The following is a 13,748-nucleotide window of genomic DNA, read 5'->3' on the forward strand; positions in this document are numbered from 1 at the left end:
CCACGGGACCCAGAGGCCAGAGGGACGCTTCTGGAACTGGACTGGTGATAAACGCAACCTCATTTCTCATCTTTACCTTTACTTTTCCCCATTTCTTTACCCTTTCTCTTTCGTACTCTCCCTCTTTATCGCATGCCGCTTTACATGCAAATTAATAAAGTAACAGTGCTTGATTAAATCATAACCCCTTGGCATTTTGGTCACCTTAATTTTGCACTCTGAGATCAAGGTAAAAGAACCATCACAAGTCCATCGCTGAATGGACCGTGACAGCCCCACAAGTATGATTTTCTCCACCTGTAAAGTAGAAATGGTACTGCTCACTCTTTTTCATAGCCCTCTATAGCTCAAATCTGTGGTCTTTGTTAGTTTTATAGACCCAAATGATGATGTGCACAGGAACCCATTCCTGGCAGTGTTCAAGACGAGGCTGGATGGGGCTTTGAGCAACCTGGTCTAGTGGAAGGTGTCCCTGTCTGTGGCAGGGGGTTGGAAATAAACGATCTTTAAGGTCCCTTCCAACCCAAACCATTCTGTGATTCTATGAAATAAAGATCCAGATGTACTTGTCAGAACAGCAGCCTGGATAAGGTTCATGCAGAAGACTATGCTGTAAACTATATCTTTATAACATGTTGAAAACTTCTGTACATTAGTACTTTGGATTTTGCCGTCTGGTTCTGTATTTCCTTGCTTTTGGTTTCCACCATCTTGTCTGATGTTGATTTGCCTGAAGCTCATTTTAGTGAACCAGAATTTTGAGCAAGAGATCCTGTTGCTAGTAATTGCAGTTAGTCATCTGCTAGTGAGAAAAACAAACAACACTACTGGAGTCATAGATCTCTCTCAGGACAAGAAATAAAAGATCAATCAACTCTTCTCCCTTCAACAGTGCTATCTGAGCAACCTTCCACTTGAGGTGTGAGCTATATTTTTTCAGCTGCCAAGGGGAATTTGCTCAGAGACAACTAAACACAGAGAAGGGAGTAGAGATTTCCCTAGGCTGCCAGTGTCCACGGATGTCTCCAAGAGCAGCTCCTTTTGCTTCCCCTTGAAAGTCTTCATCCTCACACCTCTTTTGGTTTGGGTTGGAAGAGACCTTCAAAGATTATCTCATCCAACCCTCTGCCATGGGCAGGGACATTTTTCACTAGAACAGTGCTTTGGACGAGCAATTAGAGTGGTAACAACCAAGAGAAGGAAAAAAACAACAGAGAGGAAAGCCAAGTAAGTAAGGTAGGAGTGGCACCTAAGTGTCCTGGAACCTGGCTGTGGTCAAACAGAGGACTTATCTGACCCTGAGTAACTCACTGCACATCCCTTCCTCCTTCTTCTCACTTCTTGGGTCTGTCTACACTAGTATTTTAGTTTAGACAAGGAATGCATTTTTAAAAGACTCTCCCTGACTTCCCATGTTTTGATTTGCTGTGTGGAAGGATCTCAGGACATGCAAGCTACACTCCTTTCAGATGAAACTGAGCCAGAACACTTGTTCCAAGAGGGTCCCCAGCACTCCAACCAATCCTGGGCATCCCACCCTTGGGATCAGGCAGGAGCTAGTCCAAAGTATCCCCCAACACCTACCATGGGGATGTCACATCATCAGTAATAACTGTCTGATTTTACAGATTCTCTGCAATTAAGCTGCAGTAATAGCTAATAGCTGCAGTAATAGCACAGCCTTCATGAGCCCATCAAAGCAGAGACAGGTTCCAATCAACTGACTTTAGAGTGCATAGCACAACAGGGCCCCAGCTAGAGCTTGGACAGTCTCTTGGTGCTGCTACAATGCAGTTGAAGAATGATTAACCACTTCATTACCATTCTCAGCTTCTGTGAAGACTGTCTGTCCCTTAAAGACTTTTGTTCCTACTTGTATCTCCCCAGGCCGCATGAAGGGTCCACTTATTCTGTAGTCCTTACATAGCTTAGTGAGGATCTCACTTGGCTTGATTGCATCTCGCCATGCATTGTACCCTTCTCTGCAAGGAGAAAACAGAGAGTGAAGAAAAATGAGTGAGGTTTTCCTTCAGCAAAGCGCACGGGCAAATCAGGACTTCCCATGCAGAGATTCGCTTTGTGGTCAGTGGCCCTGACATCTGCTTAGCCAAACTTTTCCTTTGAATTGTCCAGCACTACTTCTTACTTGAGATACCTCCTCTGTCTGCTCAGGTCCTGGGCCAATCACTCATTTATCTTAAAACACAAGAGAAGTTGAGGCAGCCTTATCCACAGCTTCAACAGAGTAGCCCAGGCATTGGCATGCTCTCCAAGAGGAAAAGGATCAGAGTTCATTCCCTGTTCTACCTAAAAGGATTCAAGTCTACATATTCTACCTCCATTTAAGTAGAAGTGTTCTGCAGGTCCCAAATGCTGAGGAAAAGCTGAGATTATCTGGGACCTGGAACAAGCACATAAAGAAATATCTTAAACTGGAGACTCAGCTGACAACGAGAGTTGTGGGGTTTGGTCTGTGTTTCTGGATTGCTTTTTTACATTGCACAACCTTTGTTTGTAGATAAAATACAGAAGCAATCATAGGAGAAGAACCACAAACCCACATCTCTCAGGTTAGTGCCTCACTCCAGCGCGATCGAATTATTTTAGTTTGACTTTCTCTGCATTAATTAATCTTTGTGCACAACGTCCTTGAGTGTACAGCCGTATGACAGGGACAAGGAGCTCAGCACCACCGGTCTGTGACCCCCCTCCATTCAGAGGCCACGGCAGCAGCCCCGCTCTGCTCCTGCTGCCCCCAGTGCCACACCAGTCCCACCACCCTTGCTGCAGTCACTCCAGTTGCAGCTGAATAATTGAGAGCAGAGTAGAGATCTGTCACAACTTCTTGACAGATTATTTTGCATTTGCCCTTTAAGCCTCTCCAAAGGCAGTTTATCAAGCAGGTATGTTACACATAGCCTGTTTACTATCTAAAATACTTGGTTGAACAAACAATGCTGTTAATTTTAAAATATCCACTTCCCACTGAAGCTGGCAGCTACCCAAAGCCACTGCTAAGCTCTTTGGTGAAATTTAATTAAAGTACCTCCTGTGACACTTCTGTGTTGGAGAAAGCATAATATTCATCCACATCTGGAATTCCTCCTTGCAGTCAAGTCATTCACTGTGTGCTGCTCCCTGTTGCTGTCTGCAGAGATACTTACATTTCATATTGACTTTGTAAGCCACAGGTAGCTCGATGCCTGCTGTAGAAACGATTTTCCAAATCAATTTTAGTCTCTCCAATGAGATCATCTGTTCCCACAAAGTCATGGTCGTAGATCAGGACTGTGAGCAAGGAATCCTTGGGGAACGTAGCTTGGATTTCAAATGATCTACAGCATAAAATGAGAATTACATGAGGTCAAATCAGCTTTGAAGCCTAGAGGACTAAGTTAATGAACACTGTGCAAACAATGTTTGGCAAGTGACTCTTCTAATAAGCACTGGGGATTTTTTGGTAGTATTTTTTGTTTCAATGAAATATCTGAACATACTAGAAACACACGGTACAAAAGCATTTTCTTTCTCCTGCCTCCTTTCCACCCTCGTACAGTTCTAAGATCATATCTACCTACAGTAGACAGAGAATGGGACTGAGCTGGTCAGCTGCAATGATTTATCCTGAATCCCACAGAGGTGGAAATATGCAAATTACAAGGCTAACAAAGCTGTATGTATAAGAGATCTCACATACTTTTCAGAATGCCCAAAAGAAATATCTGAGTCTTTTCTGTTTTCTTCCAAAAGCTCCAGATTAAATATGGCACATAGGAATCTGGGGGCACTGAACAAAATTATCAGGCAAAAGCTTTAAAACAAGTTTCAAAAAAACAAAGATCAGAACTCCCTTTTCACACCGAACATTTTTCAGGGATAGGAATTGTTGTTGGGATGTTTAGAGAAGCTGAAAATATAAAAGTGATTTTTTAAAGGATTTAACAAGTCAGTGGAAGACAGGACATCCTCATCAGCACAATGTTGGTTCCAGATTTCTCCAGAGCACGGGCAAAACTGATCTTTGTCTCCTGACGGATGAGTTTTTCCCTTTTTCTCAAAGAGGCTTAAGTCAATTTTGTAGCAACAGCAGAACAATTTTTGGGGGAGAGAGATGTTTAGGAATAGTGTGGGATTGCTAGAGTTTGCTGTAGTCATGGTGACTAGGGCTTCTAGCATGGTGAGAGGTGGTTACCATGACTGACGCTACTGCTGCGAAGGAATTGCTCGTCCAGTCACCCCAGTATGTCCCTTCCAACTCAGGACATTCTATGGTTCTATATGCATCGATAGTGACTGTGCTTTACAATTTATCCTAATGATGGTTCAGTTGCAACCTCTGCTAAGGAAGAGCTTAAATCACAGAAACTGACATGGCATTCTATGGAGGCACCACTCTGTTCTTGTCTTTTCTTCTTACACTTTTTTCTTTAAGTCTCTGCTTTTGCAGACAGGCTTTTCAGTCTAATGTAGTATAGGTTCTCTTCCTTAATGTTCTTACAGAATAACTCCATCTCAAGTCAAAATATTTTCAGCCTTCTTAAAACAAGGAAACTTACTGGCAAAAAAAAAAATCAGTTAATAGCATTAACAATATAAATAATCATGAAGCATTGATACTACAATGATGTTCACTGACAGCTTACCCCGGCTTCTCCATTCAGAAGACTGTGGGGGTTCAAAAAACTATTTTTTTTTTGTCCTAACATGATGAGGTTTATTTGGCACTCTATTCAACCTAGAATAGCAACAAAGACTGTGAAATCACACTTTACTGTGCTGATATTTATTTCCCTTCAAAATTAACAACTGCATTCATTTGCACAGACAAGATCATTTGTTGATTCATTTTGTCTCATGCATCATTTTGCAAAGCCTCTCATAGATTGCATTCTGTGATGTGTTTTGACCAGTATGAAAGTGAAATAATTTATAAAGATACAGGCTGACACCAATTCTCAATGTTTTATCAAGCAGAATTACAAAACATCCTTGTCATAGTAACAACAATAGTGGCAGCAAGTGATAAAGCAGAAATCACCCTTGAATAAGAAAATACGCTATCACTGACCTTCCAAATACTGGGTTTAGCTGCTTGGGGATGTAGTTTTCCCTGTCTTTAATTTCAGTGTTGCCCAGTCTCAGGACAATGTAGGGGTCTGACTTGCCATCTGGATCAGCTGGACTGAGGTTAAACGCCTGTTAGGAATAAAGATTGTGACCTCAAGAAGCTTGCTTAAATGCAGCATGGTCAGGACACAGGACTGTGGGTCTCCTGCCAAGTCCTGGGTGTAATGGAAGTGCAGGTGCTTTGTTTGCTTCATGTAATATAAAATTTGGCATTTAGCTTTGCAGGTTACTGGGAAAAGATGATCTGGATGAAAAGAGAGTTTTCAAAGGTGCAGCAGATATGAGTGCTGTCCCACCACTAAGATGGAAATAGAGATGAGCAGGAGGGGCAACACTAGGAAGAAGCTGTCTGCACACATGTATGAAGGATTAATGAAAGGTTTCCCCAAAATATTGGTCCAGATCCTTGAACAATAAAAAACAACTCTTCAGACTGTATTTATGAGGTGGTTTGGAAGTCTTTATATTCAGAAAATAAAGCAACCTCTTTCTATTTTCTCTTCTGTTTTGTTTGTCATTGTCTCTTCGGCATGCCATTCTTCCCATCTTTGATCACCAGCAACTGTCTTGTTTCTCTGAAACACTAGCTCCTTCACTTCTCACACCATGCTCCGTCATCATCTCATTCTCTGTATTTCTACCTCTTTTTCCACTCCATAACTTATTCACAACATCTACTACTTTGATTACATGCAGTTCATAGCACTCAAAAAATATCATCCCATTTCCCTCTTCCCAAGAAGGTCTTGTTTAAATGTGTGTCATTCTGAAACAGCTCTACTGACTAAAAATAGCTGAATTTGGATAACATGAATGGAACAGGTTGTCCATACTATGTTATTTATGTCTCTACCCCTTTCAGTTTGAATAAGTAAAGTGATTCTCATGGCTTGTGATTTATCATGAGGAATATGTAACATTTTCTACTCTGAACACCCATTTCTACAGCATGAATCCTTTGAAATATGACCAAAAAAAATTATACCACATGGATGAGGATTTTTGGAAGCTTCACTTCAAAGACACTGGAGGTAAACTAGGTTGAAAAGAAACGTTCAAGTTATCTCGATGTTAAAAGAACATTTGTGTACTTACTGCCACAATATAAACCCTGATAAGGACATTGACGGAGTGGTTTGGTGGTATCCCTTGCAGGATGCGGGGCTGCCCTCGGTCCAGCAAGCTGCCATCCTCAGGACTTGGGTATATGCAAAAGGAGCCCTAGTAATACACTGTTGTTTATCTCTCTCGAAAACAGATCAAATGTAATACAAAAACAACTTTTTGAATGCAAACAAAACATCATTCATGCAGCCTGCAATGCAGTACCTACATATACACAGTACATTTACTGGTATCACTCAAAGGGAACAGCAGCTTCAGTGCATTAAACATCATCTTTTAAAATGTCTTTGTTCTACAGAATGGTACTATCATCGCTTTTAAATAGTTGCAAGAAGTGCTTGCATGGTCTCGGCTCTCTATTTTATTATTTAAAGGACTAACACTAACTACCTGCAGGTATTAGTGGTATTAATATTCTAAAAATTCTATTTTGTCCTTAGCTGTATATTCGCAAACTGATAATTCAACTGAGTTAGTTTCACAACACTGTGACTGAAATTCAACTGTATTTTAACAGCCACTGTACAACTCATATAAACCAATATTGACTCACACTGCTGAGTAGCTCATACTGCCTCAAAGCAACTAGAAAGTCATTTGAACAGAAATTTGCATTGCAAACTAATTGAGGTATCAATGAGTTCAATCAGTTACTTTAAACTACAAAGTGCTTGAAATTCTACTAACATTATTAATGCTTTGAACTACACTTTCGGATTGCCTAATGGTGCTCTGGATTAGGCTGTGCTATTGTTTCCAACTGGAGTAGCAGTAAGAGCCTCCATTTAAATTGCTGAAAATTACATATAAGGTGCTATAACTGATAGCTCAGCAATTAAGTCACATTAACGGAATCTGGACTATTCAATATATCTCTTCTCCCTCTTCTGTGATTGAAAACATTTTTGTAATTCCTTGTTTCAAAACAACAATGAACACCTAGTGCTGGATTCTGCTTTCATCTATCAGATAACAAGAAAGGAAAAATATGACTCTGGATCCAATAAAAGAGGTAAGTATTTACAACAGACTGTCAATGTCTTTTTCTTTCATCTTTGGCATACCTGAAATATGCATGAAAACATAAAGTCTCTAAAGTATTACTCATTTAATCAACACTAAAGCTCACCTTAAACTTTCCTATTATTCTGTCTTCAGAGTCAGCATTAACTTCGTCATTAGATTTTCCTCTTAAGAGATGGAAAGTTTTCACCCAGTCCTCAAAGTTATTAAATTCACTCTCCAAGTCTCCTTCATAAATCTTTGAAAATAGGAGAATGCTTATTTTTTTATGGTGCAGTGAAAATATTTATGGCAACTTTTTTATTACAGGATGACTAGAATTCCATTTTGACTCAAATACACATTTTTAATAAAATTGAAGTTTTGCAAAAGTTCTTGAGGAAGAAAAAAAAGTTAATTCCCCACTTTAAAAAGGAGCAGTTTTGTCCTTAACCAAAGTCCTTCCCAACTACTGGAATAGCACGTTAGTGCAGAAGGTAGAAGTGGCTCTAAAGGGCCAGAATGAACACTTATAAGCACTGATGTGGGAGGAAAAGAGTGTGGAGGTGGTGCTCTTTGCTTCTGTTCCCTCTCTGCAATCTGCCTTTCATGTACCTACCCATTCTGTTATTTTAATGTGTCAGAACATGAAAGCAAAGCAGAAACCAATGAAGTGATGTGGGGACAGCGCTTTAGGATAGGTAAAGAGACCAGACCATTTTTTAAAGAATTCTTTTTTCTTTCAACACTCTCGCTGTAATTTATCAAGTGTTATTCAGTGTGAAATAGAAGGACCTAGACTACTGCCATCTCTCAAAAAATGGAAACAGTGGTTTAGAATTACCCTTTATTCGGCTAAAATCTAATTCAAGAAGTCCTAATATTTTCAAGCCTCCTCCAGTTATTTTGCACGACCCACAAAGTTTTCTTTGAATTCCTTCTATCTTTATCCAACCAAATTTAATGCAAAATGAATGTTAATTCGCATCAGGAAGGACATAACTAGCAATTGCAGTGATGCTTTCCATAGTCTTTTTTAAGTCACTCTTAATAGGCTGTCATATCTCCAACATCAAATTTGGAATTTCCAAATTCAGTGTATTACAGGAGAGTGATAAAACTGAATTTTCACTTATATCTCTCTGGTTGTATCTATCCAGGTAAATTAAAGGTCTAAGGCCAAGAGGGACACATCCACGTTACAAGAACTTAGTTTCCTCTGTGTCTCATGTGCTGATATGCATTGCCACCATAATTTTGTGCCTTCTATTCATTTCAAAGTGACTGAAATAAATGTAAGGAGGGCATCATTAAACTCAGCCACTGACGTCAGATTTTGGAGAGAGTGAATAACAGTCTTACAACTCAGCCTTACTCCTTTCTTACCTGCAGGGTTGCTAGGTTTGGAGTTTCTTTCTGTTTCTTTTTCAATGTCTGGTCCTTCTTCTTTTTGTCTGGCTCCTCTTCTATGATCAATGTGATGTGGTCAGAAGTCTGCTTATCTGCAGAGATTTCATGACATCATGTAGGTTTTAGTGAGCAAAGCACACTAAAGCTTCAGATCGGGATGCAAAATATATTTTAAAGGTTTCCCCTTGTTCTTTCTGCATTCATTTTCCCACTACCAAGCATAGGGTCCTCTTTTTTTTTCTTCCCACCACTCCTCCCAGACGTAGAGGTGGCATTTTAGCCTCTCTGTGACCTAACAGTTTTCATGATGAGCTTTGTGGACCAAGTTGTGATGGTGTCCTGTATAAATTCCTCCCTGCAGGCCATCTCCCAGAATATTCTTTTCCTTCACTTCTGAGCCCTCCCAAACATAAACTATTTAATCTTAACATCTTTCACATTAAAAGGCTTATTTAAAACTGGAAGACACTATTTAGGCTGACTGGTACTTCAGATTTCAGGTGATCCAAGTCTTTCTCTGCTCAAAGACATCACAAGTGTATCTCACCTTGTGAAACCCAGAAGTATGAGAAATGGAAGGAGGTATCTGACAAGCCCCAAGTCAGACTCCAAACACTGAAAGGAGGCTTCCTAACAAATAGAGGCTGAGCTTTCAAAAATGGCACTGAGGTGGTTCAGTTCTTTGGCTAAATTCTGGATTTTCATAGGATCATGGAATCATTTAGCTTGGAAAAGACCTCTAAGATCATTGAGTCCAAATATAAGTAATTGAATCCAACCATTTTGTGTTCACTTTACCTTCATATTTTGAGTAGTTTGTGTGTGTTTGATATCTCTAAATATTTCAAATATATATATATCTGTATACATTAGATCAATGTTGTCCTCTATGTATATTTATCATCATAGGTTAAAATACATAACAAAAACTATCAGAAGAGTATTTACAAGGTCTGAAGTCATCAGTCAAAATCAATATGTCACAACTGCCTGAATAGCATGTGAATGGATGTTACAATATCAAGTAAATACCTAATGGTAAGTGAATATCACACCTTTGTAGAACATGTTCTATTTGAATATTTCATCCATGTGGACAAGTGATTTCCACTCAGAAACCGATCTCCATCTCATCTCTCAGCAGCTCTGATGATCACTGAAACACCGTCAGCTGCTATTTCCAGAAGGATACCATCTGACATTTAGGTCATATCTTCCATCCACAGCAACCTCAACACCTCCTTTAAAATAGAAATCACCTCAACTGCTGATGAAGTGCAGTCAGCCTTGGCATGGGAAGATGCTATAGTTTAATTCTGAATAGCAGCTCTGTGTAAACAGTGAGGATTTGTTTGTTTTCTTTCCCACTCTGATGAAGCAGCCGCTTATGTCAGAAAAAAATCTAGAGCTCTGTTTGATTGTGGGAAGACCTGTTAAGCCATGGAGTACGAACACAGAGAGATGTATATTTTCATACACACATACAGACCCTCTTTCTGGCCAATTCTTTTAGGTTCTTGTGCAAAGTATTTTCTGCTTGAACCTGAGCTAGACACAAAATTTCACAGCCACAGAAGTGACACACATGCCTATGGAGTCTCCTAGCAGAATCTGTTCTTACATCACAGATTTTGAATTGGATTCAAAACTGAAATAAATGTATTTTCTAGACCTGTTAAAAATGCAACCTAAGATTAGGATAATATCCACCTTCTATCATTTAGGACTTGGACTTCACAAATCTTCATGCAGGAGACTTGCATGATGGGAAACTCATGTTAACCCCACACTGCATGTGAAGTAATAACCTACCTGCCATCTGATCATCTGCAGAGGAAGGAACCCCTTATACTGTTGGAACTCTGTTATCAGATATTAATTGCTGACAGTAAAATATTACAGAAGCAAACCTCTAGTACCAAATAATAGAAAAATGCAAATAGTTTACTTACTGTCTTCTGGTTTTCCCTCACTGGAAAAAATTCCTTTTGCCTTTCAAAAGAAAAAAGATGTTGGAGAAACTCCTCATTATGAATGTAATACAAAAAAGTAATCATTCACCAGTAAATCTGCTTTTACAATATTGCACATCCATGGGAGTTTTTGGCATTCTGGGTGACTTACCTTTTGCATTTTGAGCACAGAAGCATAATATTTTGACCACCAGTCAATAACATTTTCAGCTGATTCATCTGCAATTGTTCTTTTTCTCCTTCTCGTTGACCGTCGGATGGATTTTTTCATATCCTACCAAAGCAAGGGGAAAACACTGTTGAACTCCAGAACTGATTAATCACCTGACTCACGACATCAAGCATGAACAGATGTCTAGGAAGAAAACGTCAGCCTCCAAGAGCTAAATAAAATACAATATGAATTAGTGTCTCTTTCTTTCATTCCAAGACACTTCATGGTGATCATCATATTAAAGCTATCTATATATTACTTACTGATGATGCCAGAACATTGAACATTTCAGACATTGCCACAGGAGCAACCCATGCAACAGGCTACATGAAGAAATACATGATCTACATAGAGAAATAGATAATGATTTGAGATATCTAAACATTCAGATACAAGTCAGTTTCTACCACTTAAGTCTGTAAATATTTTAAGGATTCTCATTATTACTTTTTTGCCCTTTAGAAGGAGAACGAGTCTCAATAGTTGCTGCAAGTGAATTGTTCTCTTCCCACAAAACAGCTGCAATTGTTTCCTGAAGACCACCTGCTCACATGGCAAATCTTAATAACTTCATTCTTGCCCTTGTGAAACAGTATTTCATCCTGCACCCCTACAGAGAGTTGTCAGCTTGGCTGGGGAGGTTGGAGAAAAGATAGTTAACTGGAAATGATAGATAAGTGGGTATTATAATTAATATGACACAGATGGTTAAATTATGGGGTTCTCTCTAGGACTCTTTTCTTACTATACTTTGCTGTCGTTCTTCAAAATTGTTCTGTACCAGATGAAAAATCCAGACTAGTGTGTACATCTAGGGAACAATACATCCTGGTAGTTTCTTTGACATCCTAATTATGTAGGATGCTGGAAACATCTGACCACTGAAACATCAAAGGTCAAAGAAACACACTTTATGTAGCTGCAGAAAGAGCTCCTCAAATGAAACTCAGTCCTGCATCTCTGCTTTTATTGTTGTTAAAAAAAAGTGATTGTAATAGGAGAAACTACAAGGGAGGAGCATGTGCATCTGAACAATGTGCACAATCCAGAGCATATACTCTACTGTAAAGAGCATGTGCCTTGTTTTGCTGTACTTTCCTATTTGCTTCCACCCACTGACTGACACCAACTTTATACTTTGAACATAAGACCTTTTGGAAGCAGACTTTCTGCTCCACATCTGTACAGCACCTAGCACAAAGGGACTTTCCTCCCTGCCTAAATACCAGAGACACAGAAACAGTCATTCACAGTGAGTGCTTTGCAATTAAGTAGATCATTCAAAGCCAGAAAAATCAAAAATCCTACTACTCCAGTGGTGCTTGCCAATGAACATCCAGCACAGAAGGAAAGGTAGTATCTATTAATGGAAGTAATGAAATTACATGGGGCCAAAGCAGCATTGCTAACTAGTTCTCTCAAGGGCCAGCAAGATAGTTTGGGTGTTAACATTCGTATCCAGAATCTCTAATCCTGAGTTAAGAGATTTCCATTTTATAAGGAAGGGCTGAGTCTGCAAGGCTGCAGCAGAAAGTTAGATAGCAGCTTCAGCTATACTCACCTTCTGTTTCCTCTCTTTCTCTGGTTCAGAGGCAGAGTGCTCTGGTTCACCAGCAGGAAGTGTTGCGAGATATGGATCTGGCTCTACCACTGTACATTTACCCTGCTCCACCTCAGCATAAACGTGATCAGCTAAAAATGGTTCTTGGGATAAATCAGCAGGCTGGGATGACTCAGGTGAAGCTGAAACTGAAACTTTGCAAGTTAGGTAAGATTTTGCCAGAAATGCTATCATCACATTTGGTGACCATCAAATGGTCATCTCATTAAGAATTTGACCCTACTCTCAACACAATAAAGTATATTTTCCAAGTACGTGCCAGTGTTAAGCCTCTGAGTCAGTCCTTTGTATTTTGTTTGTGGTCAGGATCAGACATTTACCTTTCTCAATTTCTACAATGTCTAGTCTGTTTGGTGTAGCTTGAGAATCCAACTGGGTCTTACATAGGAATTGCTTAAGGCAATTGATGGTGTGTGTTCCAACAAGAGTGCTCCTCCCAAATGCTCTCCAGTCCACCACGCAGATGCTTAGTGGTGGGTGCAGGAGTTCATCTTCAGGCAGCTCCTAGTGGAGGAAGACAAACAGCAGCATGAGCATTGCTAGAGAATACAGAACAGGTATAGAATACCCAGCTATTAACATACTCAAAACACAAAATGCATCCAGTATCGATGATAAAGTTCTGCCCACAGTTTTCTGCAAAGTCTGGAGAAAACTTTGTCCTTAAGAATCCAGAGTGGACCATGTGGTCTGTGCTACTGAGTTGAGTCCTGTGCTGTTACATACACACATCTTTTGTTAGAATAAACTAGGAGATTCAGAAATGTTCAGAAGGAATGAGTGCAGTGTTGGAGGTTGTGAGTCCTAATGCCACTGCTGCTTTGTTCAAGGCTATGAACCCCATGTGTCTTAGTTTGCTCAACCATCAGATGTGGATACTGCATGGCTACATGCCTTATAGGATGAATTACAAAGGGAAACCAGCTCTTTGGACATGTGATATACAACGGAAGTTGAAAATAATGCAGTAACCATACTTCAGTATCCAGGTTAGTGCTTTAATATCCTTTTGTCTTATAAATATACAGCTTATTTCTTGATGCTAGCAACTAGAGCAAATTTGACACATTTTTTTTTCCAATGCTCACCTTTGTGCACTGAAAGTACCAGCTCTTATAACCCGATTAACAGGTGATAATTAAACTTCCAGTCCATAACAGCTAGTGTGAAAAGGTCCAGAGTTTCTGAGCCAGAAATTATCAATACCCTTAATAGTCCAGTAACACACAAAAGAAAATAAGGATAATTTAAAGAAAATAAAGGAAACTGAGCCCTT

At 39.6% G+C, this 13,748-nt stretch overlaps 1 protein-coding gene across 3 annotated transcripts in view; it reads right to left on the minus strand.

The window, feature by feature from the left end:
* Positions 1-13,748, minus strand: part of FER1L6 (fer-1 like family member 6) — a 73,722-nt gene that overhangs the window by 15,001 nt on the left and 44,973 nt on the right. Inside the window, exons 24-33 of one of the 3 annotated variants that reach the window (XM_065831418.1) lie at positions 12,793-12,976; positions 12,413-12,594; positions 10,789-10,911; positions 10,617-10,656; positions 8,641-8,756; positions 7,382-7,513; positions 6,223-6,348; positions 5,069-5,196; positions 3,165-3,335; positions 1,822-1,982 (exon numbers count right to left, since the gene is read on the minus strand). In XM_065831418.1, coding sequence (XP_065687490.1) covers positions 1,822-1,982; positions 3,165-3,335; positions 5,069-5,196; positions 6,223-6,348; positions 7,382-7,513; positions 8,641-8,756; positions 10,617-10,656; positions 10,789-10,911; positions 12,413-12,594; positions 12,793-12,976 — 1,363 coding nt within the window. Of the gene's footprint in view, positions 1-1,821; positions 1,983-3,164; positions 3,336-5,068; positions 5,197-6,222; positions 6,349-7,381; positions 7,514-8,640; positions 8,757-10,616; positions 10,657-10,788; positions 10,912-12,412; positions 12,607-12,792; positions 12,977-13,748 lie in introns of all 3 variants that reach the window. The other 2 variants (XM_065831416.1, XM_065831415.1) reach the window with 2 other exon arrangements.

Source organism: Patagioenas fasciata, chromosome 2 (assembly GCF_037038585.1).
Source record: "Patagioenas fasciata isolate bPatFas1 chromosome 2, bPatFas1.hap1, whole genome shotgun sequence".
In the NCBI taxonomy this organism is placed as follows: domain Eukaryota; kingdom Metazoa; phylum Chordata; class Aves; order Columbiformes; family Columbidae; genus Patagioenas; species Patagioenas fasciata.